The sequence below is a fragment of the Ascaphus truei genome, chromosome 7, assembly GCF_040206685.1.
Source record: "Ascaphus truei isolate aAscTru1 chromosome 7, aAscTru1.hap1, whole genome shotgun sequence".
NCBI lineage: Eukaryota > Metazoa > Chordata > Amphibia > Anura > Ascaphidae > Ascaphus > Ascaphus truei.
In genome coordinates this window covers 27,931,622-27,958,960 of record NC_134489.1, presented here as the reverse complement: position 1 = coordinate 27,958,960, position 27,339 = coordinate 27,931,622, and the positions used below count along the sequence as shown (strand labels likewise).

The following is a 27,339-nucleotide window of genomic DNA, read 5'->3' as shown; positions in this document are numbered from 1 at the left end:
CTCTGTGGATCCAAAGGCTGGCCTGTGGGTGCCACCTTTGTAGGCGTTGGCCTACGAGGCCCTTTACCCGTGGCTCCTCCGGGAGGTGCCCCTTCGGTGGAGTACTCCCTTTGAGAGGGTCCTTCCATAGGTTCTTCAAGAGTTTCAGAGTGGGTCTCGTTATCTACAGTCTCTTGACCCCTCTCTGATAAGTCTGACTCACCGTTGAGCGGTGTGGCCAGCATTTAGGCGTCCTCATCTTCCACTTGGGGAATGGGGAGAAGGTGGTTACGGTGCCATATCTTTACCCGGCCATCGGTGTCTTTGATGCTATATACCGGGAGGCCAGGCATCTGGGATTCTATCTCATATACACCGTCTCTCCATCGGTCGGCCAATTTGTGTTTTCCTGGGACTCCCAAGTTCCGAAGCAACACAGCATCTCCAGGACGAAGTTCCCGATACTTGACCTTATGGTCGTATCGTCTTTTATTTCCAGCGTTCAACTTAGCTGTAGCCTTCTCAGCTTGTTGATAGGCCTGCTGTAAACTGTCTTTAAGTCTCTGCACGTATTTGAAATGGGTAGCATTGTGTATCCCATCCGTCGAGACTCTAAGACGTACGTCCACTGGCAGTCTCGCCTCTCGCCCAAACATGAGGAAGTATGGGGAGAATCCCGTTGACTCGTGCCTGGTGCAATTGTACGCATGCACCAGGGCCTCCACGTGTCGACTCCATTCAGTTTTCTGGGCACTCTGTAGTGTTCCGAGCATGTCCAGTAAGGTTCGATTAAAGAGCTCGGGCAGTGCATCTCCTTTTGGGTGATACGGGGTCGTTCGTGACTTGGTGATGTTCAGCATTTTGAGTAGTTCTCTGATCAAAGTGCTCTCAAAGTCTCGCCCTTGGTCGGAGTGAAGGCGGTTGGGGAGACCATAGTGCACGAAGTACTTCTCCCATAATATTTTTGCAACTGTGATGGCTTTCTGATTTTTCGTGGGGAAGGCCTGGGCATACCGGGTGTAATGGTCCGTGATGACCAACATGTTGCATATTCCCCGGCTATCAGGCTCAATGCACAGAAAGTCCATACACACAAGGTCCATGGGGCCAGAACTTTTTAGATGGCCCATGGGGGCTGCTCGGGTAGGCAGGGTCTTGCGCTGTATACACCTGGTACAGCGGCGACAGTGACGTTCAACGGCCTCTCACATCTTGGGCCAGAAAAAGCGATCTCTGACCAACCCAAAGGTATTTTCTATCCCCAGATGTCCATGATCATCATGTAGGGACCTCAAAACTAGGTATTGTAAGTTCTTAGGGAGGACTAGTTGTCGCCTATCCGGGTGGTTGTGGTACTGCACCACCCGATAGAGTAAGCAATTGTCTATTTCGAATTTGTCCCATTCCCGCATGAGCAAAGCCACTAATTAATTCGGAGCACACTTCAGAAGGGCTGGATTCTTCCTTGCAACGGCTTGTCGGATGATACTGACAACAGGATCTCGTATTTGATAGTCTACCAGATCTTTCCACCGTAACACCTTGTCATGCGTGATGTGCATCCCTTTTGGGTCACAGTAGGCGGCTGGGACAGCCTGCGACCGGCATCCCAATGAATCGGCCACTCTTAATTCTGAAAAGGCCACTTGGTCGTCGACGATGGCGGCCATGCTACACATAGCTCGCACTCCGGGTCCTGGGAGTTCCTCCCATTCCTCATCATCTGGAATAGCACTTAGCCCGGGTCATCTGGATAGAGCGTCAGCCCCTATATTCAAAGGTCCCGGCTTATACTTCATGGAGAAACTGTAGTTGCTTAGGGCAGCTAGCCAGCGGTGTCCGGCAGCGTCCAATTTGGCCGAGGTGTTGACGTATGTGAGGGGATTGTTATCCGTCCTTACCTCGAAGGTAACACCGTACAGGTAATCGTGGAGCTTCTCTGTGATAGCCCACTTGAGAGCCAGAAACTCCAACTTGTGGACGGGGTACCTCTGTTCACTGGGGGTCAGACTGCGACTGATGTAGGCGACAGGCCGAAGGCCCTCGGGGTGCTTCTGGTGCAGGACGGCGCCCAGTCCATTGAGACTGGCATCCACATGCAGAACATATGGCTGTTCGGGATCAGCATACGCAAGCACCGGCGCTTCGGTCAGACATTTCTTCAATTTCGAGAAGGCCTGTTCACACTCAGACGTCCATTTATCACCAAACAGTTGGCGAGCAGATACAACCTTCCTTCCGGTTTCCTCGGGGTATATCTTCAACAGATTGTTCAGAGGTTTCGCCCTACTAGAGTACCCTTCCACAAAACGACGGTAGTACCCACAGAATCCCAGGAAGGATCGCAGCTCCGTGACATTCTCGGGACGAGGCCAGTTCACGACTGCTTCTACCTTGGCGGGGTCAGTGGCGATCCCTTGGGCGGACACGATGTGTCCCACGTAGGTCACTGAGGTATGGCAAAACCGGCACTTGTCAAGGGACAATTTCAACCCTTCGTTCCCCAGACGGTCTATCACTTTAAGCAACCGTTCTTCGTGCTCCTCTAGAGTTCTTCCGAAGACAATGATGTCATCCAGGTATACAAGACACTCCCGCGGGCTCATGTCTCCGATAGTCTTCTCCATCAGCCGTTGGAAGGTAGCAGGCGCCCCACATATACCTTGGGGCATACGTGTAAATTGGTAGAATCCCAAGGGGCAGACGAAAGCTGTTTTCTCCTGATCTTCCGCATTCATAGGCACCTGATAGTACCCGGATCGGAGGTCGAGCACGCTAAACCAGTGACTTCCATTCAGCACATTCAGGATCTCTTCAATGTGCGGAAGGTTGTATTGATCCGGTATCGTACGATTGTTCAGAAGAGCTGGTACTTCCTCCTCCGTCCCACGTTGGGAGCGGGGGGGGGGGAGCTCCTGCTTGCCCTGCGCATGCGCGCGGGACCGCGGGGGAATCGCCGCCATTTTTTTAACTTGAGGAGGAGGGAGGGGTGGGGGACACCGCGCGGCCAGCCTCGCTGCGACACGGCAATTTTGGTTCCATGGCCCGGTGCCGGGTCGCGACCCACCATTTGGGAAACGCTGGGTTAGGAGATATTAGAATATTTTTGCTATGTATTTTCTGACAACGGAGGACAGAGGGACCTTGCAGTTTCAAGAGAAGGATGACCATCATATTTGCTATGGTAAGTAGAACTGTATTTATTAACTTTATTTATGCATGCTAATGTTGGGTTTAATAATGGGTAAATAATCTATTATCCATATCAGGATAAGAGTTATTTTGCCCATTACTGTATTGTATGTGTTTGGTGGGGAATGGGGTATTGATTTATTTAAATGTATATGACATGTTTATTTTTTTTACATACAGGGTTGGTTCCTTAGGTCTGCGGGGACCTCTGGAGACCGCCAGGTGACCCACGGACGTTCACGGGTACCACCTGCGGACCCACACAAAGTGGACACTTGCGGGAAAGAACCAGGGGCCCCACAGCTGTGGGGGCCCCGCAGACCCGCAGGGACCACCCGAGGGCCCCAGACGCCTGTGGGGCTGACGCGGGGACCCCCAAACACCCACGGGCCTACCCGTGGGGACCACCTGGAGGCCCACGGCGCCTGGCGGGAACCACCTGGAGACCCCCAGACCCTGGGGAACTGGCACAGTAGGGCCCTCGGACACCTGTCAGGACCACCGGGGACTACCTTAGGTCTGGTGTATTAACCCTGTATGTAAAAGAATAAATCATGTTTTTATGGGGGGCATGGGGGGTGGGTGTGTTATCTATTGTTTATTAAATATAGTAATGTTTATTGTGGGACTGTTCTCTGTATTGTTTTTATTGTGGGTAGTGAGGATGGGGGAAGGGGGTATTGTCCCCAAGGTGGGGTGGGTAGGCCTCCAGGGTGGGTAGTGGGTGAGGATGGTTGGGCCTCCCGAGTGAGTGGTGGGGGAGGGTGGATTAACCCCTTAATTACTATAGCGGTTACAAACCACTAAGGTAATTAAGGGGTTAGGGGACATTATTTTGGCTCTTTTTTATTCTTGGTATGTTTCGCAGCATCAGAGGGGGACATGGAGGGTGATGAAGACGGCCTTCATCGTGTGGCGGCCGGGCAAGGGTGAGTGCAAGATGTATTTATTGTGATAAATGTATTTGAAATGGGCAAATGCATTATTATCCATATGTGGATAATAGTAATTTGCCCATTACTGTAGTGTATGTGTTAGGGTGCGGGGGGGTTGTATTTATTTATAAGTATTGATGTATTTTTTTTATTTTTTTGGGGCACAGAATTGGTACTGCAGGTAAGCGGGGACCTCCGGGCACCCGCGGGGACCACCCGATAGCCACCGCCGACCTATAGTATCATTCCTGTGCATCCAAAAAATAAATATATGTACTGTATGTTAAGGGGTATAGGGGTTGTTGGGGGCACAGGGTGTGTGTGTTGTGTACTGCAATGTTTATTGGGGGCAATTGTCCCCAATAAACATGCTATTGTGACTTAACCCCTTCATTGCCTTAGCGGATAGCCGCTATGGTAATGAAGCTACTTTAATTTATTTTTATTAATATTGTATGGGAGCTGAACCGCATTGATTTCTGGCTCAGGGACCCCTTGCTTCCCGAGTTACAGGCCCTGGTATGGGGCATAGGTGCCGGAATCCCATTGTTTACATGACACACGTCGCGTGATGTGGACGCAATAAAAATGTCGGCGACACTGGCACCCGATGCCTGTAACTTGGGAAGCAGGGGTTCCTGAGCCTGAAATCAATGCGGTTCAGCTCAGCAGACCGCCTGCTCCCGCACACTACTATTAAAAATTACATTAATGCAGATTAATTACCATCTCGGCTATCCGCTATGGTAATGAATTATTGTTTATTGATGTGTGTGTTTTGACTCTAATGTAGATGTGCATGGGGTCTCCGGAGCTGAACCGCATTGGTTTGAGGTCTCGGGACCCCCTGCTTCCCAAGATACAGGCCCCGTTATGGGGTGCCGTAACCCTCTGCTTTGTTTACATCCCGTGGTCATGTGATCGGGACATTTAAAAGCAGAGGGATACCAGCACCCCATAACGGGGCTTGTATCTCGGGAAGCAGGGGGTCCCCGGACCTAAAACCACAGCGGTTCAGCTCCGGAGACCCCCTGCACATGTACACTATAAATAAAAAATGTATTAAAAATATTTATTTTTTTTGCCGATATTTGCGCAGAGAGAGTGGCGGATCTCTCTCTGCTGCAGGCTGATCTCGGCAGGGGAGCCCTTCTCGCCAGACAGACTGTCTCGCGACCGGCACTCACCATGTTTGGAAATGTTGTTCTCGCAGGGACTCGACAGGAATTCGGGCATTCCTGCATACTGCGAGGGCAACACGCAAAAAACATGGCGAGTTCAAACCCCTGCCGAAAGCACTTTTTTGCTGCTTAGTGCATGACCCCCTTAATCTCACTCTAAGAACTCATGAGCATTCAAGTTGCAAATAATGAAGTCATCCATGATTAATGTGCCTTCTCTAAGGCAGGGGTGCGCAAACTGGGGGGCGGGAGATTTTTCTGGGGGGGCGCGGGCAGTTGCAGAGGCCCAGCGCTCTTCCCTCAGGCATTTAATTAAATGATGGGGGGACCGCGTGAGGCCCCTGCAACACCCCACTTACCGGGATTCAGCCGGTTGTGTGACTCTTCACCATGGCAACGCTCTCGCGCCCCCCTACCTTGTATCCACGACAAATGACACCGTGGGGCCATGTGACGTCACACGCGTCAAATGACACTGTTGGTAATGTCACATGACCCCGCAGCGTCATTTGACGCGGATACAAGGTGAGGGAGGGGGGCGCAAGAGCCGGGGAATGGAAGACAGAGGCAGCTTGAAAAGTTTGTGTCCCTCTGCTCTAAGGCCAGGTCTTGAGAGCAGGACTCGCGACGGAGTGCTAGGCCACGCCCCCCGGCGGTTCAGCCAATGAGGGCGAACATGCCGGGTGACGTCATGGCCGCGCCCCCTTCACTCTCCCGCCACGCCCCTCCTCTACTGTCATTCCCCCTACAGCTCACTGCAGACTGGGGAATCGGCTCTCTACGCGCCGCCAGCCTTGCGGGTGCACGTGCAGCGGAGGCACTGGGGCCGTAGCCTAAGGAATCTCAGTGTGCAGGCATTTAGTGTGGACTAGCAATGATTGCAGGCAACAGCCAAACATGCACATGGGATCAACTCAACCCCAATTTAAAGCTCAACCCGTTCTCAATAAAATATTACCTGGATTGCTAGAATACACCTCAAAACTGAAAGAGAAATAATTGTTTACAAAATATATTTCAACCATTTAAAAAAAAAAAAAAAAAAAGTCCATTGATAACACTGGGGTCAAGCACCCTTAACAGTAAAAGGTTAATATGAGAAACCACAGTCACGTGCAAAGGTCCCTACTCAATAAGTTTCACACCTTCTTCATGCTTGAGATGATTTTAGTCATATCTAGAATACATGATGTGCCAATTGGAGTACCTGCTGCTTCTGTTGACATTCTTCATAAGTACATGTATATAGCCAGTGAGATATTATTGTTCATTGTTTTAAAGTTAATAGTTACTTACCTTCCATGGATAAAAGGTGTTAAGGTTAAATGTTTCAAGCTTCTGCTTTTTCATGGCGGCTGAATACATGTTATGTAAGGCATGTGCCAGAGAATACACTGCAGTATAAAGACTGTATGTCAATCTGAAGTTATTTACATCATAATCAAAAGGAGAAAGTGATTCCATAGAAAAATTCTTCTTACAGATACGTTTAGACTCTGTGTAACCTGCATGGTAACATTTGAAAAGCACTAACCATAATTCGTTTAACAACCGATTATTTGGGTAGATAGCAGGACTGGCTTTGTAGAGAAATTCCTTCAAGCCAGGAATGTGCCCATTTCCTAGTGTGAAAAATAAACTTCCATTCAGTGCCCAGAGTGTGTCTTCCTTACCATTAGATTGTTTTTGGGGAAGGAAGTCTGAAGATAAAATGAAAACCTTCCTGGACATGATGTTACTTTTTCCTAGAAATGATACGAAATGTAATAAGTGCTCCAAAGTGAAGACTAGTATTATCACACCTGCCGAGTGCCTGTCTAAGTTTTCAAAGGTATGTTCAGTAATCTTCTGTGGCGATACGAATACAAACTCAATACAGCTGCCACTTCTAACAATTTCTTGTCTCAGCTCCTCGCTAGTACTTAGCTTCTCATCTGAAGTTATGATCCCAACCCACGTCCAGCCAAAGTGTTTCAACAATTGAACAATGGCTGTATTTAGGACACGTGTACTGGCGACAGTCCGGAAAAGGGATGGAAATTGAATCCGGTCATCGAACACGGTATCCATGGCTCCATAGCTGACCTGATCAGTACAGAAAGAAACATTATATATGTAGATGACATAATTACTAAGGTCCTGTTTTACTAGATGGTTTTAAGTGTTAGCACAGTGGTGCGCAAACTGGGGGGCGCGAGATTAACTGCAGGGGGCGCGAGATTAACTGCAGGGGGCGCGGGGGTTACAGAGGCCCCGCGCGCATCCCGAAGGCACTTAAATTAAGTGCCAGGGAAGCGGCGAAGGCCTCTGTAAACCATACTTACTGTGGTTCAGCTGGCATCTGGAGACGCATCGCCATGGCAACGTGACTGCATGACACCCAGACGCCGGGAACCACGGTAAGGAGGGAGGGGGCGTGCGGAGAGCAGGACAGCCGGCAGGGGGCGCAGGGGAAAAAGATTGCGCCCCCCCTGTGTTAGTGCACCATAAAACAGCAATGTGCTCTAATCACAATAAAAATAAAATAAACTTTTATGTAATCCCCTTGTTGCAGTTCATAGTAATGTTACTCTTATTACATTTTGTAGTTATTGCCTAGTAAGTACGAGATGGCTAAAATTAGCCTCTGGCTTAATTAACTGCTAGATAGGTATATAGCAATCAGAGGTGATGGGCTAAAACCAAAAATAATAAAGTTTTAATACATTATGATAATAGTACACTTAAATATTTAAAATCGCAATATAGAATCCTCGTAGTGGAGTCCAAAGAACCCTAGGTAAGTATGTATAGTATTGTTGTTCCTTAATAGGTATAGGGTCCTTTAAAGCTGCAGACATGCACAGGGTAATAACACCTTGAAAAAGACCTGTATAGTAGCAACAACACAAATCACTCTATGAGCGCTGTTGTAATGAAACGTATGGTGGTGAATAGTTAATGCCAGGGATAGCATGAATGAAGGGGTTAAATACATAAGCATCATACATTCACAGCTCTGTGTAACATAATTGCAACGCAAAGTGAATATGTCAACCAAATGATGGTGCTCTGAACCCTGATACAAAAGTATTCACTCTAAATGCTATATTGTCTCCCTAATTTTAGCCATCTCGTACTTACTAGGCAATGAGTGCATAATCTAGGGGTGCCTTATGACTCTATCTCTTTGGTTTTTTGTTTTGTTGTTAAGTCTTACCCTTTGCACCTGCCTTTCCAAGACCCTTTACATAGGTGAGCAGTCTGATTCATCAGTTTACATTTTGTAGTTGCATAAATTATATTATCCAAAAATCAGCTGGTCGACACCCAGTTGTATTTTTTTTTTATTATTATTTATTCTTTATGACTTTAAAGTAGCAAAAACATGTCAAATCCTATGTTCTTTTTTTTTTAATAAATCAATTCTGTAGTATTAGATAATAGTGACTGTTCTTTTTTTTAAATTATTATTTCATTTTTTTAAATTCATCTCAACTCTTAATGCCATCTTTAATGTGTTTTAAAGCATCCGTTGATTTCTATAGCAGGTTTTAGCGCCCCTCCCAAGCAGTGTAAGATCTTTGCTACACTTTCCTGTATGTGATCATTTCTTGTCAATGTTCCCAGCAGTTTCAGCTGTAAACTATAACAATAGGTAATGTTACCTTAGTAATATTAGGATACATTGTAGCTGCTGAGTTACACTGACAGAAGGATTGAGTGAAACGGAAAGGCGGCCATTATGAAAGGCACACAATCAGGATTTTTACAGATTTATAAAAGGAGCACAAACGATTGCCAGTTTAGGTAAGAATTTAGAATTATACATTGTCACGTGATGCTTTACACATTACAATAAGAAAAAAAGGGGAATGCAAAATGCTTTAATATGCATTTTTATTTTAAGTTTCAAAGAAATAATAAACAATTTAAAAAAGGAACAAAAATAGGTAATATCCCCCATTTAATATAACCCATAGAAGAGGGTTTGTGTGTCTCTTCTGTGTTGGCCACTGGTCATCTCTCTATGAGCCAACCAGTAACCATGACCTCATAAGACATTTAATTGGCTTTTCTGTTGGAGGCCATTTTTAATGCCTAAAAATCACTAGTTGTGAAGCCACATTAATGGTGAAATGTGTTTATAAAATTGTCTCAGTCTACTTTTTGATACGAGGAAATAAAAAGCCATTATTTACATTTCTCCCATAAGAAGAGTTCAGCCTCACAAATAGGACTAATATATTTTCCTGTATATGGAGGACAGCTTCACTGCATATTGAAGAGATTAACGTTAATTCCATATGGTTAAAGCAAAAGTTGCTGACCGTGGGGTTCAAAATAGATTCACCAACACCTATGTCTTTACTGTTAAGGCTAAGGCCCCGCTCCCTCAGTCAGCGCGCCCGCGCTGCAGACAGGCGGCGCGCTGACAGGCACAGACCGCGATATGCGGTCTGTAGGGAGCCGGAGCGGGAGGGGGCGGGAGTGGGAGGGGGGTGGGAGTGGGAGGGGGGGCGTGGTTTGAGCGGAGGGCCCCGCTACTCTCCCCCACCCCCTCCACGGGCTCGGTTTCCCGGGCTGCAGGAGGGAGCTGCTGCGGGCTGCTGGAAGGTAAGCAGCTCCAGCTCCCTCCCCCTTCCCCCACAAATGCCCTCCTCACACACGCTGATACACACACACACACCACCCCCTACCTTGTGTAGGAAGCTGTCTGACAGCTCCCACTCCCGCCCCCGCCGCTGATAGGCTCATCAGCGCACCACGTGACGCGTCACCGCTCGGGATCACAATTTTCTTGCATCCCCTGGCGGCTGACGCATCACAGCGCGTACTGAGCCGTGCAGCGAGGGGGGATTGGACTGGCTCAGAAGGATTCCCCTGCTGGTGGGGAACGCTCACGCGACCACCCGCGCAGCGGGTCCCAGCCTTTAGACATTCACATTTTATTAGCATTACAAAGCTTGCATCTCTCTGTTTCACTCTAAGACATTCCAAACTGCCCTCTCCCAAATTCTCTCTAGGACATTCCAAACTGCCCTCTCCCAAATTCTCTCTAGGATATTCCAAACTGCCCACTCCCAAATTCTCTCTAGGATATTCCAAACTGCCCTCTCCCAAATTCTCTCTAGGATATTCCAAACTGCTGTCTCCCAAATTCTCTCTAGGACATTACAAACTGCTCTCTGTGACGGTGAGGGAGTAACTAGGCTCATTAATAAAGGTCAAGGCCGTCTGGTTACCCCTGAGCCATGTTTGGGGTCCTGGAGTGTCAGCTCTTGGGGCCAATTGTTGCATATGTGTTATCATGTTCAAAGGTAAATTGTGCAACAATAGATATTTTTTGTGTTTTTACCTTTCCAGGGCTGCCAGCAAGCAGGAATTGCTAGGATATGAGTTTCAGGGTGGGTTTGATGGAGAAAGTCTTTACAGATTGTGGCTATGTAGCGGGGTTCCCAAGTTACAGGATACCCCAAAGATGTATCCGTAAATCAGGTAAGATTCTCGGATACATGGAAGCACAATGCTCCGGACAAACTCCTACCCTGAAAACGTTCTTGTGACTCACCACTAGGATTCCTGCTGCTGCACAGTCCAGAAAGGTAAATGGGGCATAAGGGGTTAATGTATCCCTGCAACATACCAGGAGTCCCTAGTATAAAGGTGGGGTGCCAGTTATATGCCCAGGTCACCCTCTATCCAGTACAGGGGTTCAGGGGATACGCCAGCTAAGTTACAAAGCTGAGAGGTTTTGGTAAAATAACAGGTCAGGTTTTTACAGAGTGTTAGGGACAAGGCTAGTGAGTATAAAGAAAAGGTGGTCATTCTATCCCTCGCACCAGAAAAGGCTTAGTTATTTTAGCCAAGTAAGGTGTAAAAGCATATTTTATTAAAGTGTACATTTAATAAAGGTATATATGTTTTATGCACTGTATATGAGCTGAGGGATTTCCAAGTCACTGACCCCAGAGATCAGATGGCTACAAAGCTGGTGCCACCCTGTCTACTGAGGTCCATACATGAAAGGCCCAGAGGATGTCCCAGGTGTGAAAGCTGTTTAGACAGGAGGGTGTGCTTCCAGTCCACCTTCTCAGATCACACGGATGCAATATGCATGTCCATCTGGTCTCCCAGCCTGGTCGGAGCCCCTCACGGTGGGGGGGCAATGGGGGGGTGGGCAGAGGAGCCGTGTGTCATCTGCCCCTGTGGTCAGTCAGATGGTCAAAAAATCCCTCTTATGATACAGGTGGGGTCTCAGATTGGTTGCTAGGGAAATCTCTCATGCTCCTGATAGAAAGATAGGTGTTCTGGGAATGAAACCTGAGAGGTTTTAAAAACCCTTACTCAGCTCAGATTTTCAGTTCTAAGTCCTCTGACAGTTCGCTAAGTACTCTGAGAAATCTCTAAGTGTCTGTAAAAGTTTTTAAGGTTCTCTCAAGATTCTAAAGTGTTTCCAGCAAGAAAGAGGCAAGGCTCTGCTTCAGCAAAATCTGCCTGGAATCTTTGCAGTTTCAAGACAATTGAGGGTAAACTTCTGGATGTTGAAGTTTTGCGCCTAGGAAAGTATAGTTCTGTTCCCCTAGTCCCAAGTAAGTGTGCTTTTATCTGTATTTTGTGTAATATTGTGTGTTTGCCTATTTTAAGGGAATAAATCACAATTTAATTCATTAACTTGTTTTGCTCAATGAAATGATCCTGGTTATAAAGTTGTAATTGCCTGGTCTCCCATGACACCGTCTCCCAAATTCTCTCTAGGACATTCCAAACTGCTGTCTCCCAAATTCTCTCTAGGACATTCCAAACTGCTGTCTCCCAAATTCTCTCTAGGACATTCCAAACTGCCCTCTCTAGGATATTCCAAATCGTCTTCTACATTCCATTCCTTCAAGGCAAAAACGTGAATACAGTCCTGCTTCTCAAGCCACATACACATATAATGTACAGCATTGTCTTGTCATTGTACCACTGGTTGTCAGCCTATGGACACTTGAATATGTAGCACCATTGGGGTATGCTAGAATTTATCCTAGTGAGTCCTGGTAGCTAATATGAAGTAACTTATTTCATGTTGCAAGTCACTTAGACTGGTGATTGGCCAGTTCCTGTTCTCCCAGAATGTATGTCCTGGAAAGGTCAACCATTTAGGGCAGAGGAGCGCAAACTTTTGCTGCTGCGGCCCCCAGTCTTGCCTGCCCCAGTGCTCGTCCCCGTCCCCCCTACCTTGGAGCTGCGTCAAATTACTCTGTGGCCTCCACCTCCCCCTCACTGACAGATTATCACAGGACTGGTCTCTTTCTTACTCTTACCTGTGGATAATCATAGACTTTGAGAAGATTTGCGATTGATATAGTTGGTGGAGATAGCAGGTGTCCAATAAATGCCATAACAGTGCCCTTCTTGTGACAGTCATAATTCAGATGGTATTTTGGTCCCCCGGATAGAATTCTTAGAGCTACGTTCACTGCTGTAGAAGTAGAGGAGCAGGAGTCATATATCTCATACCCCAGGGTAATGTTGGGTAAAATCTTCTGATTTTTATTTATCTCTTCAATGGCAAAGTCAAAGGCCAGAAAGTGGCGGAGAAAATGAGTTTCAGGTCTGTAAATTAGATTTTATATATATATATGTTGTTATTTTTCCAAGCTACCTCTTGTTTTCAAATAAATCGTGGAAGGGCAGAGGGAGATAACGGAGATCTGTCCAAGATCACACAGGTTGTAAATAGGCAATTCAGAAATTGAACACACAATGCGCTCTAGTTACTACGCAGGACTAAGCCACAAGGCATCTCATGGCCACTTAAATGGACCAAGACGTGCCATAGCACTTTACACTATTTAGTCATTTATGTCCCAATATGTGTATTCAAAATGAACACTGGCAAAGGCATTGTTATACTACATCCCCAGGTTGGCCGGAATCAGTGGTTCGTTAACCTTTTCTATTGGCCCTGAACCACACCAGATTTGGGGGATAATCAACTGATATTCTATTCACACGATGATGGGGGTTCCAAGCAGATGTCTGAAAGTCATAGTCTTAGATTATTCCGATTATCATCATTGTCCTATTACTTCATGAAAAATGTGTCTTATTAGGAAAGTAAAAAAGGTAATATGACATGAAGACAAGTGAAAGGCATACATTGTGGGTAATGATCATTTTGTACATTTTGCCCAACACCTTGAGTTGTATTGAGCTGTTTTGTAGTGTGAATAGAAAATTGTATTGTGTGTCTTTTTTTATATATAGCGCCAAAAGTGTTCTCAGCGCTTCACAAAGAATACAGGGAATTATAATAATACAATAAGTGCAGCAAAATCAGACAATAGGAAAGGAAATCCCTGCTTCGAATAGCTTACAATCTAAGAGGTTTAATGGGAAACTTACAGAGACAGTAGGTGAGGGAGTAAGTGCTGTAGATGGCAGTGCTTGCTCACAATGGGTGGTAGGAGTGACTGAGTGGGACAATAGCCATGAGTGCAGGCTATTGGGATACTTGATTTGTGGGTGAGATTTAAGGTTGGTCAGTGTTAAATGAAAAGGTTAACACCATTTACAGGGAAAGAGGTGTCAGGGAGGCATGAGTGAGATCAGGTGTATATGTCTGACTTCAGGCTATGGGGAGATCCCCAGCAGTGGGAAGGAGTTGATAGAGGGTGTTAATAGAGGATTTGTGTGGGTGTTTTTTATTGAGGGATATAGAAGTTGTTGGGAGAGGGGTATATAAATAATGGTGCAGTGGGGAGTGTGGAAGTTTGAGAGAACAGAGACATTCACAAAGGAGTGAGGAAACAGTAAACAGAAAAAGCAGTAGGGAAGGCATAGTAAGATGCAGGAGGAGAGACTTTACAGGTAATGGAGTATAAAAATGAACAAATAATCACAGATATTAAAAGAGAATGTCTCACAGTGGCAAAGTTGTAATGCAGAGTCCAGATCTTCATCCAATCTTCACCTCCAAAATTAACTCTTGCAGACACTTTAGATATGACACTTATGATGTGACTCTTTTGATGTTACACAGCCATATGGCTCACAGCCAAGTTACACTGAATTAGGTACCCTACTCACATGCATTTGACTAACACTTAAGGGAGGGGTTTGCCTAATCAACTCAGACACATACCAAATTGTTAGATTATCAATTATCAAAAATGTTATTAGATTCATAACGGTGCAGTACCATAACATAAGACCAAATAGAACAATTGGCAACGGTACAGTTTGTTTAATTGTTCTCAAAGTACAGCTCAACCCCTTTATAACTCCTTAAAAAGGAGTAACACATAAGCTGCTAAAAGTGCAGTGGTAACATAAGAAAAAAGGCTCAGATTCAGAAAATTAAGGTAATCCAGAAAATGTAAAAAAAAATCTCAAACAATAGAAGTGATTAAAGAAAAAGATACAAGGGGACAACGTTTCGGGGGGAACCCCCATCTTCAGACATGTTCCCACTGGTTATAAATAACTGTAGAACCTCCCTTTTGAAAAGAAACAAAATCAATCAAAAAAACTATCCTCCTTATGCTACCAGCCCAGCACAGGCAGACAAATGGTGTGCAGAAAAGATGTGACCAGCAGATAAAAGTAAAGAGCGACACACTGTGCTCATTTGCATGTCATTACCCAGGCTGCAGTGCAAGCACTGTTTGCTAAGCGATAATGGGGAAAGACCAGGTTGCAGACCTGTCGGAGGCATGCAAATGCACCACAAGTCGTATTTGTATACTATCTTATATATAGAAGATGGCAGGGATATACACATGTAGCTCGCGCACTGGTCCCGGAGCCACTCTATTGTACATAGCAAAACCATTTTATCCTTGTTGCCACATGGTCTACTAGTCTATTAGCCATGGGGCGCCCCCCAGTTTGCGCACCGCTGTATTAGCCTATATACAAAGTGTTTTTTCTGGGTTGATAATTATTTTAAATGAGTAACGCATTTTTTAAAGTTTATGCTACAATGGGTTTATTACCATAACTACCCCTTAACAGTTTGAGGGGTTATTCATTACACTGTCATAATGCCGATCGGGGCACTATCACACCGAAGCGCCCATTCAAATTAATGAGCATTTTACATGCAATAGTGACCTGGTCAGCACTATCACAGCTTAATTCATAACCCCATTGTTTTTAAAAATTGCAGCTGAGGCATGCTGCTAAGTATATCTTAGTATATCTGTGAGGGTGTGGGGGTGCACGGGAATTGTGTATGTATTTGGGGGTGTGTGTAGCCAGGTATTCTTTTTTGCTACTAATCTGCCCTGTCTAACACATAAGCCGTGGTATCAGTGCAGGCAGTATTAGGCCCAATCCGGGTTTTCCTCTGCAGTAAGCAGCTCCCTTGAGTGACAGGTGGGCGGGACTAGGGCCTGTGTTCTGCCCAATCCTGGGCTCAGACCTCAGTACCCCCGGGGTACTTAAGGGGCTCCAATTCCATATTTAGTCTGTGTTCTCTCCCCTGAGAGTGTTCCAAGAAGCGTGTGTGCAGGACTCTAGCCACCTTCCATCCCCTCCCCTTGGGGAGTTGGACAATACCCCTCATCCTACCAGGGGATGAGGAAGAGCTAGGATAGACTCTTGGGCCCTTGCCTATGGGTTGATTCCAGGGACCATCCGGAGGAGGGACAAGACAGTTGAATCAGTTAAAGACTGTGTTCTGTGTGCTGTTGGGCAATAAAGCTGTTTCTGTTTTATAATATACTCTTGCCTGAGACTACAATCAATCAGGGGGAGTATCAGAGGGTTCTCCTGCAGGGATTGCCTCCAGCACTCCTGGAGCCTGCAAAAGATGGAGGCGCCGCCCCAGTGAGAAAGAACCAAATATCACCCCAAAAGCCTGTCCTGTCTTCCCCATTAACAACGGCAGAGACTCAGCACTTCTGTGAACCAGCACATGACACCCTGTAATATTCCAGAGAGAGGTGTGTGTGTGTGTGTGTGTATGTGTGTGTGTGTGTGTGTGTGTGTGTGTGTGTGTGTGTGTGTGTGTGTGTGTGTGTGTGTGTATATGTGTGTGTGTCACCAACAATACAGATGGTCCAGCACAGCACGTGGACTTTGTTCTTTAGACACCCAAACTTGTTCCTATTGCAATTTTCAGGCAATTAATACGCTCCCCTATTTATGCAATATAAACCAAAGGGAATTTATTTTGAGCACTTCCATTACTCTTCCCTCCTATTACATTTAGAGACGTAATAAAGACATTCTTACCTGTTACATACTACGTCGTTAGGAGGTACTCTTATGTCCTGCAATTGATTATATTGATAAAACTGGAGCACTCCACCCAAAATGATGTCTCCGTCTCTGAAGTAGCCTGGATTGTGTCCATCAAGTTTCAGTGAACAAGCATTGGGTCTGGCCGAACTTGTGCCTATGGTACAGTAAAGTAGCAGCAGAATCACAATTATCTGCAGACATTTGATCCTGTGGGTTGGAACAAATAAGATTAATGTTTTCAGACAACTCCCTCATTTTCCCGGCATTTCACTCAAACCCGAGCCCTGGGTCACCAAGGCTCAGACATTAGCATTTCAACCCGGCTCACATGAAAGGCATAGATGCATTAGCACTTAATTACTTACATTATGTTCGGGGGGAAATTCTATTGAAATGATCAAGTTCAGCTTAGAAAATAAACAACAGAAAACACTTCTTCACAGCACACATTCAGCATGCGATCCTAATTAAAGATGCAAAGAAACAAGGTTATGGTATATTTATACATTTTAAAATAACTTTACCAGTAACTTTGATGTTTACTATGAACAGAGATAAGCAAGTGCAGGGGTGTGAGGGACGTAGATTTTCAGAACCAGACAAACCTCCGCTGAAAACCATTAACTATTTCATGTCTATGAATGCCTGTTGCTCCTTGGTGGGACTGCACGGTTAATCTCTGCTGTCTCTATTTGCTAGAAGTATAATAATAATAATAATAGTCTCATGTAAATTAAAAAGTTTACAGCTAAATTCTCATTTTATGCATGAAAATGTAATTTGCACAGTTATATAACTACACAAAAGGATGTGTGGATTTCTGGCATACACAACAAAATGGATACACAAATTGTTGTTTAGCCCATTTCGCTGACAGGGGATTGCCACACCATACCTTTGGCATTCAAAGGGTGAAACATAACAAGTTCATAAGTAGCTGTTGGGTAAAAATGGACAGAAATATAACCGCCCTGATTTGAGCCCTGTACAATTCCTAATTCTGGGAGCAGGGTATCTTGTCATGCAAAATGGTTGTTCCCTGCTCTCCATGCAAGACTCCAGTCTTGGCAAAATTGCAAACAGGATAATGGGTTTGCTGGACCATTCAGTCACACTCGGTATTGGCGTCTCTGGTTGGGATATGTACTTATTTGCACTAGGGATAACTATCCACAGTCCCTTCTTCGCAGAATAACAATAACTTAAAGGTTCCGTTTCCCCTACATATTTATTTTTGTTTAAATCTTTCTTCTACATATAATGCAATAAGAAATGTTATATTTTTCCTTTTTTTTAAATTAAATATGGAGTATAGTTTTCTAAAAAAAATTGAGCTCATCATTAAATTAAATTGGCTGATAAGCCCCTTTTCAATAATGACAATTTTTGACACTTCAAATAATCTTATCTGAGAAGCTCAGGATAAGTAATCTTCACTGATAAGACTCTTTTACGTGTGCAAGAAAAACAGCTCAGCGCTTCCCGGCAGGGGGAAACGGGTTACAATAAAAAATTAGAGTTGCCTTTTTAAGTAAACGAAAAAAGAGAAAAAATATCTTAGAATAAAAGTAACATTAAGATCGGTAAACTGGTTTACAGGATATCACATTCAGCGTATTTGGGAGGAAAACTGCACCTTCATTACAATTCCTATTCTATATTCCGAGAAGGAGGGTAACAAGTGTTAAATTTCATTCCATTGAACTAAAGTCAATGCACAATGAATTCTGTATTCCCCCCACTCCTCACTATATTGTATTGAGGCATAGGTCGCCCATGATGTTGAGAGGTACTCACCCCTACTGTAATTTAATTCACACTGGGGAGACCTTCCTAGCATCGGGTTACTTGCTTGGAATTTGAAGGAACAGGGAAAATCTACAAAGTTAGGCCTCTCTGCACTTACTAATTGTGGAGCAGCAATGGAAGAGCATGGAAGGTGCTGGCACAGTGGGAAATAAATGCCGGCATCCCTCACCTGCTGTCTTAATCATCTATTCATGGTGCATCCAGACAGGAGGCCGAGTTCAGCTTCTCACCAATCCTAGTTTATCGCGGCAAAACGGGATAACAAATGCACAACCCCAGAAACTAGTAATGATGACTAGCTGATCTCAGCCTCCTGCGTGTGCGGCGGATCCTCCATGAACAAAATTATTTGAAGGTAATTACCATCATCTGGAGATCAGCATTAATTACTATCTATCTGACTGTGTTGGAAGTAGTAATGTAGGAAAAGATGCAGAATGTAACCATCAATATTATATAACAGGGGCGCTCAACTTCAGTCCTCAAGCCCCTCCAACAGGTCAGGTTATCAGGATATCCCAGCTTCAGCACAGGTGGCGCAAGCCACCTATGCTGAAGCAGTGACTGAGCCACCTGTGCTGAAGCCATTATATCTTGAAAACCTGACCTGTTGTGGGGGCTTGAGAACCCCTGGTATATATTAAAAAATGCTTGATTTAGGAGCAAGCATGAAATACAGCTGCAATAAAGCCCAATTAAGAGACAAGAAAGTGTTCCAGTACTTACATATTAAGACGGCAGTTAGCAGTTAGGAACAGTTGATTTCCAGAGTTTTGCTGAGAAAGAGACAGACAATCCCATTTAAAACAGCTTCTGAGATTTGAGCACAATAGATTATATCTACATTCATGAGTTAAGTATGTATTATGCATATGTTAAAAACAAAAAGAAGAAAGAAACTCACAGCCTCCTGTGCCTGATGGAAATATATGTCAGGGTTCTGAATGTGGTGTATAAATGTTCCTTTAGCTCAGGAGGAGTTTCTTATTACTCCCAGATAGCACCATTGTTGTATCAATCTTCCTGTGTTGCACATGCGTGTGAACAGACGTGTGCACAGTTTCAGTACAGTGCAATGTACACAGTGATGCTGCCTGGAAGGGTTTTTAAAGGAGCGGAAGGTGTTTTGCTTTCTAAAAAAAACCTCTGAGAATTATGCACCTTGAGGGTGTTATGAGAAAGTTCCTTGGAAGATAAACACTTTAATGACATACCTAATGATTACAGCTCAGATGATACAATATAACAAAACACAAAAAAAAATATGTTTTGGTTCTGTATATTGAACTTTGAGCTTATTTTTGCATAACTCCTCTGAAGAATTCTGGTCTCGCTGGAAGAGAACTAGAAAGACGCCTAAAGTATGAAAATTCTTTACCAACTTTAGGGGTTATATACACATTCCCCAAAAAGCACATGCTCGTACACACTATAAATAAATATTGTAATGAATTACTCTTCTTTCATGTATACTCTGTTATGTATTGTGCTTATCACTAAAATGTTGAGTTGGTGCACTGTTGAGTTGGGTACCTGCCAGGTGCGCCGCTGATACAGATGGGATCCATGGATCTGTTGATGAACCGTGATGCCTCCGCCTCCACGGTGGGTGGGTCCCTCGTGGATGGTACCACCGTATGCAATGTCTCTTGGTTGCAGGTGTCTGGTCCCAGATCACCTGAGGCCAGGATGCAGCCGCGTCCTGACTGTGTCCCTCACTCTGGTACTATAGGGGCAGTGTCCATATCTATGGGCCTGTCCCTGCATCAACCACAATCTGAGGGAGTCGGAGCCTAAAAGGGGGTATCTGGCCTAGTACAGGTTTCATAGACACCTGCACATGCAACCTACCCCTTCCTTGTCCAAGCTCCTGACTGTGTGGTCCCAGATGCGCCAAATGTATCAATGCTGAGCAGAGGAATAGTTGCAACCCTATTCGCTGTGCTGGCTCAGCTGACTAACAGTCCCTGGGGCTGCTGGGACCTGCAGTTACCCTGCTTTGCCTGTCCTTTTAATCGCCGCCGCTTGCGCTGTACTGGGCATGTGCGAGATTGTTAGTGGCCGCTGCAACTCCCAGCACTTCACTGTGCATGTACAATGCATCCTGCGCATGCATGAATATTAACAAAATGGCGGCGCCCTGCGAAGGGAGCCACCGGCGACGCGATAGCCATTGCCATTGTGGCAGCCGCGCAACTTCCCTGACACTGTCGGGACCTGCCCCCTGCCTCTGCTGCATAGCGCACCCGCACCGGGAGGTAAGAGGCTTACGGGGGACCAGTGGGACCCAGGATACACTCTCCACCTGGTGAAACCCCAACGTCCCGCTTGGGAACATGCAACACATAATATAACCATCAACAGAAGTTATTTAATAAAAATGCAGTCTTCAACAGTACAACTTAATACTTATAATGACTCTACATAAGGTTATGCATTTCAGTGAACATCGTAATCACGGATTTCACTTTGCTACGATCTCACTGCTGAGCCTCATAATGGGGTGACCCAGTTTGGTCATAGGTCATCTGATTGGGAAGATGCCTAGCTCTCTGGCTCCTCCTGAATGGCTCTTCTGCGACTCCCTTTGGGGAGTAGTACACACAGTCCTGAGGCTCAGCCTCTCCCATTGAGGGTGTAAATGTCTCTACAAAGTCTCTCTGAGGTACAAAGCACAGGCATCGGGGATCCAATGGTTGACTCGCTGGAGCCACCCTTGTAGGCGTTGTGCGTCGGGGCCCTTTACCCGTAGCTCATTTGGGAGATGCTCCGTGACTTTGGGGTCCCCTTTGAGATGGTCCCTCTATAGGATACCCTACAGCAAGCATGTCAAACTCGCATGCGGCCCACAACGAACATATTTGCGGCCCAGCCCACTGGTCCCCAATCTGTGCGACGCGGCGCCCTTGTGCGCCGTGATTTGCCTAGAGGGGCGCGGCGATTATCACTCCCCACCATCCCTCCGATTTTCCCTCCTTCATGCTGGCCGGGCCGCAGGGGATTGGCTGCAGGCAGAGAGGAAGCAGGGGGCGGGGCTTCCGCTTTGTGCAGAGCACACGGTGAGTGTGTGTGTCTGCCTTCCCGCGCCTCTGCCTGCTGGTGGCTACGCGGTGTCCCGTCCCCTTCTGCCCCGGGTGATAGGAGAAGGTAGGGGGGTTCGGGGGGAGGGAGTTAGTTGTAAATTTGCCTGTCCTGCACGGATTGCATGCCTTTCCTCCCTCCCCCCTCCCCCCAGACACTCACATCCGTCGCTGCCTCTGCTCTCCACTGCTGCTCTCGTGTCTGTGTGTGTCTGTGTGTGTGTCTGTCTGTGTTGTCTGTGTCTGTCTGTGTGTGTGTGTGTCTGTGTCTGTGTGTCTATGTCTGTGTGTGTGTCTGTGTGTGTGTGTGTGTGTGTGTCTGTGTGTCTGTGTGTGTGTCTGTCTGTGTGTGTCTGTGTGTGTGTCTGTGTGTGTGTGTCTGTGTGTGTGTGTGTGTGTGTGTGTGTGTGTGTGTGTGTGTGTGTGTGTGTGTGTGCGTGTGTGCGTGTGTGCGTGTCTGTGTGTATCTGTGTGTGTGTGTGTATCTGTGTGTGTGTGTATCTTTGTGTGTGTGTGTGTCAGAGATAGAGTGTCTGTCTGAGAGAGAGAGTGTCTGTCTGAGAGAGAGAGTGTCTGTCTGAGAGAGAGAGAGGGTGTCTGAGAGAGGGTGTCTGAGAGAGTGTCAGAGAGAGAGAGAGTGTCTGTCTGAGAGAGAGTGTCTGAGAGAGAGAGTGTCTGAGAGAGAGAGTGTCTGAGAGAGAGAGTGTCTGAGAGAGAGAGTGTCTGAGAGATAGAGAGTGTCTGAGAGATAGAGAGTGTCTGAGAGATAGAGAGTGTCTGAGAGAGAGAGGATGTCTGAGAGCGAGTGTCTGAGAGAGAGTGTCTGAGAGAGAGAGAGTGTCTGTCTGAGAGAGAGTGTGTCTGTCTGAGAGAGAGAGAGTGTCTGTCTGAGAGAGAGAGAGTGTCTGTCTGAGAGCGAGAGAGTGTCTGTCTGAGAGAGAGAGTGTCTGTCTGAGAGAGAGAGTCTGTCTGAGAGAGAGAGTGTGTCTGAGAGAGAGAGTGTCTGAGAGAGAGAGTGTCTGTCTGAGAGAGAGTGTGTGTCTGAGAGAGAGTGTGTGTCTGAGAGAGAGAGAGTGTGTGTCAGAGAGAGTGTGTCTGAGAGAGAGAGTGTGTCTGAGAGAGAGAGAGTGTCTGAGAGAGAGAGAGTGTCTGAGAGAGAGAGAGAGAGAGAGAGAGTGTCTGTCTGAGAGAGAGAGAGTGTCAGAGAGAGAGAGTCTGAGAGAGAGAGTGTCTGTCTGAGAGAGAGTGTCTGTCTGAGAGAGAGTGTCTGTCTGAGAGAGAGTGTGTGTGTCTGAGAGAGAGTGTGTGTGTCTGAGAGAGAGTGTGTATCTGAGAGAGAGAGTGTGTGTGTCTGAGAGAGAGAGAGAGAGAGTGTGTGTCTGAGAGAGAGTGTGTCTGAGAGTGTCTGTCTGAGAGAGAGTGTCTGTCTGAGAGAGAGTGTCTGTCTGAGAGAGTGTGTGTCTGAGAGAGAGTGTGTGTGTGTGTGAGAGAGAGAGAGAGAGAGAGAGAGTGTGTGTGTGTCTGAGAGAGAGAGTGTGTCTGAGAGAGAGAGTGTGTCTGTGAGAGAGAGAGTGTATCTGAGAGAGAGTGTGTCTGAGAGAGAGAGTGTGTCTGAGAGAGAGTGTGTCTGAGAGAGAGAGTGTGTCTGAGAGAGAGTGTGTCTGAGAGAGAGTGTGTCTGAGAGAGAGAGAGAGAGAGAGAGTGTGTCTGAGAGAGAGAGAGTGTCTGAGAGAGAGAGTGTCAGAGAGAGAGAGTGTGTCAGAGAGAGTGTGTCTGAGAGAGAGAGTGTGTCTGAGAGAGAGAGAGTGTCTGTCTGAGAGAGAGAGAGTGTCAGAGAGAGAGAGAGTCTGAGAGAGAGAGAGTGTCTGTCTGAGAGAGAGTGTCTGTCTGAGAGAGAGTGTGTGTGTCTGAGAGAGTGTGTGTGTCTGAGAGAGAGTGTGTATCTGAGAGAGAGAGTGTGTGTGTCTGAGAGAGAGAGAGAGAGAGAGAGAGAGAGTGAGAGTGTGTGTGTCTGAGAGAGAGTGTGTCTGAGAGTGTCTGTCTGAGAGATAGTGTCTGTCTGAGAGAGAGTGTCTGTCTGAGAGAGTGTGTGTGTCTGAGAGAGAGTGTGTGTGTGTGTGTGTGTGAGAGAGAGAGAGAGAGTGTGTGTGTGTCTGAGAGAGAGAGTGTGTCTGAGAGAGAGAGTGTGTCTGTGAGAGAGAGAGTGTATCTGAGAGAGAGAGTGTGTCTGAGAGAGAGAGAGTGTGTCTGAGAGAGAGAGTGTGTCTGAGAGAGAGTGTGTCTGAGAGAGAGTGTGTCTGAGAGAGAGAGAGAGAGTGTGTCTGAGAGAGAGAGAGTGTCTGAGAGAGAGAGTGTCAGGAAGAGAGAGTGTGTCAGAGAGAGTGTGTCTGAGAGAGAGAGTGTGTCTGAGAGAGAGAGAGTGTCAGAGAGAGAGAGAGTCTGAGAGAGAGAGAGTGTCTGTCTGAGAGAGAGTGTCTGTCTGAGAGAGAGTGTGTGTGTCTGAGAGAGTTTGTGTGTCTGAGAGAGAGTGTGTATCTGAGAGAGAGTGTGTGTGTCTGAGAGAGTGAGAGAGAGTGTCTGAGAGAGAGAGAGTGTGTCTGAGAGTGTCTGTCTGAGAGAGTCTGTCTGAGAGAGAGTGTCTGTCTGAGAGAGAGTGTGTGTGTCTGAGAGAGAGTGTGTGTGTCTGAGAGAGAGAGAGAGAGAGAGAGAGTGTGTGCCTGAGAGAGAGTGTGTGTCTGAGAGAGAGTGTGTGTCTGTGAGAGAGAGAGTGTATCTGAGAGAGAGAGTGTGTCTGTGAGAGAGAGTGTATCTGAGAGAGAGAGTGTGTCTGAGAGAGAGAGAGTGTGTCTGAGAGAGAGAGTGTGTCTGAGAGAGAGTGTGTCTGAGAGAGAGAGAGAGAGAGTGTGTGTGTCTGAGAGAGAGAGAGTGTGTCTGAGAGAGAGAGTGTCAGAGAGAGAGTGTCAGAGAGAGAGAGTGTCAGAGAGAGAGAGTGTGTCAGAGAGAGAGAGAGTGTGTGTCTGAGAGAGAGAGAGTGTGTGTCTGAGAGAGAGAGAGTGTGTGTCTGAGAGAGAGAGAGTGTGTGTCTGAGAGAGAGAGAGTGTGTGTGTCTGAGAGAGAGAGAGTGTGTGTCTGAGAGAGAGAGAGTGTGTGTCTGAGAGAGAGAGAGAGAGAGTCAGAGAGAGAGAGTCTGTGAGACAGAGAGAGAGAGTCTGAGAGAGTCAGAGAGAGAGAGAGAGAGAAAGAGAGAGCGTCAGAGAGAGAGTCTGAGAGAGAGAGAGTCAGAGAGAGAGTGAGAGAGAGTCTGAGAGAGAGATAGAGACTGAGAGAGAGAGAGAGAGAGAGTCTGAGAGAGAGAGAGTCTGTCTGAGAGAGAGTGTGTGTCTGAGAGATAGTGTCTGTCTGAGAGAGAGTGTCTGTCTGAGAGAGTGTGTGTGTCTGAGAGAGAGTGTGTGTGTGTGTGTGTGTGTGTGTGAGAGAGAGAGAGAGAGAGAGAGAGTGTGTGTGTGTCTGAGAGAGAGTGTGTGTCTGAGAGAGAGAGTGTGTCTGTGAGAGAGAGAGTGTGTCTGAGAGAGAGAGTGTGTCTGTGAGAGAGAGAGTGTATCTGAGAGAGAGAGTGTGTCTGAGAGAGAGAGAGTGTGTCTGAGAGAGAGAGTGTGTCTGAGAGAGAGTGTGTCTGAGAGAGAGAGAGAGAGAGTGTGTGTGTCTGAGAGAGAGAGAGTGTGTCTGAGAGAGAGAGTGTCAGAGAGAGAGTGTCAGAGAGAGAGAGTGTCAGAGAGAGAGAGTGTGTCAGAGAGAGAGAGAGTGTGTGTCTGAGAGAGAGAGAGTGTGTGTCTGAGAGAGAGAGAGTGTGTGTCTGAGAGAGAGAGAGTGTGTGTCTGAGAGAGAGAGAGTGTGTGTGTCTGAGAGAGAGAGAGTGTGTGTCTGAGAGAGAGAGAGTGTGTGTGTCTGAGAGAGAGAGTGTGTGTGTCTGAGAGAGAGAGAGTGTGTGTCTGAGAGAGAGAGAGTGTGTGTCTGAGAGAGAGAGAGAGAGAGAGTCTGAGAGAGAGAGTCTGTCTGAGAGAGAGAGTGTGTCTGAGAGAGAGAGTGTCTGAGAGAGAGAGTGTCTGTCTGAGAGAGAGTGTGTGTCTGAGAGATAGTGTCTGTCTGAGAGAGAGTGTCTGTCTGAGAGAGTGTGTGTGTCTGAGAGAGAGTGTGTGTGTGTGTGTGAGAGAGAGAGAGAGAGAGAGTGTGTGTGTGTCTGAGAGAGAGAGTGTGTCTGAGAGAGAGAGTGTATCTGAGAGAGAGAGTGTGTCTGAGAGAGAGAGAGTGTGTCTGAGAGAGAGAGTGTGTCTGAGAGAGAGTGTGTCTGAGAGAGAGAGAGAGAGTGTGTGTGTCTGAGAGAGAGAGAGTGTGTCTGAGAGAGAGAGTGTCAGAGAGAGAGTGTCAGAGAGAGAGAGTGGCAGAGAGAGAGAGTGTGTCAGAGAGAGAGAGAGTGTGTGTCTGAGAGAGAGAGAGTGTGTGTCTGAGAGAGAGAGAGTGTGTGTCTGAGAGAGAGAGAGTGTGTGTCTGAGAGAGAGAGAGTGTGTGTGTCTGAGAGAGAGAGAGTGTGTGTCTGAGAGAGAGAGAGTGTGTGTCTGAGAGAGAGAGAGAGAGAGAGAGAGAGAGAGTCAGAGAGAGAGAGTCTGTGAGACAGAGAGAGAGAGAGAGTCTGAGAGAGTCAGAGAGAGAGAGAGAGAGAGAAAGAGAGAGCGTCAGAGAGAGAGTCTGAGAGAGAGAGAGTCAGAGAGAGAGAGTGAGAGAGAGTCTGAGAGAGAGATAGAGACTGAGAGAGAGAGAGAGAGTCTGAGAGAGAGAGAGAGTCTGAGAGAGAGAGTCAGAGATGCCAAGTGTCAGGAAGAAAATATTAATTTTATCGTTGTTCTTGTTCTTTTTTTTTTATAGTGTACTTTTCGAAATAAACTTACGTTTCTATGAAAAGTTTTTGTTTGTTTGCGGCCCACCTAAACTTAAACCTTGTTTATTTGGCCCGTGTTAGCCTTTGAGTTTGACATGCTTGCCCTACAGTCTCGTTGACGGTTCCTTCACCATCAGCAGGATCATTGGTGGTCTCAGAGAGAGTTTCATTTACAGTGTCTTGTCTAGCTTTGGATTGTTCCGGCTCACCGTACAGTGGTGTAGCCGGTATCTCTGGTTCATCTTCTCTCACTTGTGGGATAGGAAGAAGGTGGTTATGGTGCCACACGCTTACCCGGTCATCCGCATCTTTTATGCAGTAGACCAGGAGGCCCTGCATCTGTGACTCGACCTCAAAGACACCGTCATGCCAACGGTCAGCGAGTTTATGCTTCCCAGGAATCCCTAGGTTGCGGAGAAGCACGTCATCTCGAGGACGGATTTCCCGGTGTCTGACCTTGTGGTCATAGTGCCTCTTGTTGTTGGCATTGAGTGGGGCAGCGGACTTCTCAGCTTGCTGGTAAGCCTGTTGCATGTTTTCCTGAAGCCTTTGCACGTATTTGAAATGCGTTGCATTGTGTATCCCGTCTGTTGACACTCACAGACGTACATCCACCGGCAGCCTGGCTTCTCGCCCAAACATAAGGAAGTATGGGGAGAATCCCGTGGACTTGTGTCGGGTACAATTGTACGCATGTACTAGAATTGCCACATGTCGGCTCCACTCTATCTTCTGAGCACCTTTCAACGTGCCGAGCATGTCCAGCAACATCCTGTTTAATCGCTCCGGCAGAGCGTCACCCTCCGGATGGTACGGAGTTGTCCGGGACTTGGTGATGTTCAGGATTTTGAGTAGCTCTCGGATCAGTTTGCTTTCAAAATCCCGGGCTTGGTCGGAATGAAGGCGGTTGGGCAGGCTATAATGCACAAAGTACCTCTCCCACAGTATCTTCACCACCGTGATGGCCTTCTGATCTTTGGTCGGGGAAGCTTATGCATATGCGTGTAATGTTC

The 27,339-nt window shown here is 46.5% G+C and overlaps 1 protein-coding gene across 4 annotated transcripts in view; it reads right to left on the bottom strand.

Moving 5' to 3' along the window:
- Nucleotides 1-6,078: 6,078 nt before the first annotated feature.
- Nucleotides 6,079-27,339, bottom strand: part of LOC142498864 (extracellular calcium-sensing receptor-like) — a 48,337-nt gene continuing 27,076 nt past the window's right edge. Inside the window, exons 1-6 of one of the 4 annotated variants that reach the window (XM_075607474.1) lie at nucleotides 19,218-19,374; nucleotides 19,040-19,089; nucleotides 16,870-16,967; nucleotides 16,496-16,711; nucleotides 12,577-12,868; nucleotides 6,079-7,372 (exon numbers count right to left, since the gene is read on the bottom strand). In XM_075607474.1, coding sequence (XP_075463589.1) covers nucleotides 6,569-7,372; nucleotides 12,577-12,868; nucleotides 16,496-16,711; nucleotides 16,870-16,871 — 1,314 coding nt within the window. In that variant the 5' untranslated portion in view covers nucleotides 16,872-16,967; nucleotides 19,040-19,089; nucleotides 19,218-19,374 and the 3' untranslated portion in view covers nucleotides 6,079-6,568. Of the gene's footprint in view, nucleotides 7,373-12,576; nucleotides 12,869-16,495; nucleotides 16,712-16,869; nucleotides 16,968-19,039; nucleotides 19,090-19,217; nucleotides 19,375-27,339 lie in introns of those variants that run through there. The other 3 variants (XR_012802568.1, XM_075607475.1, XM_075607473.1) reach the window with 3 other exon arrangements.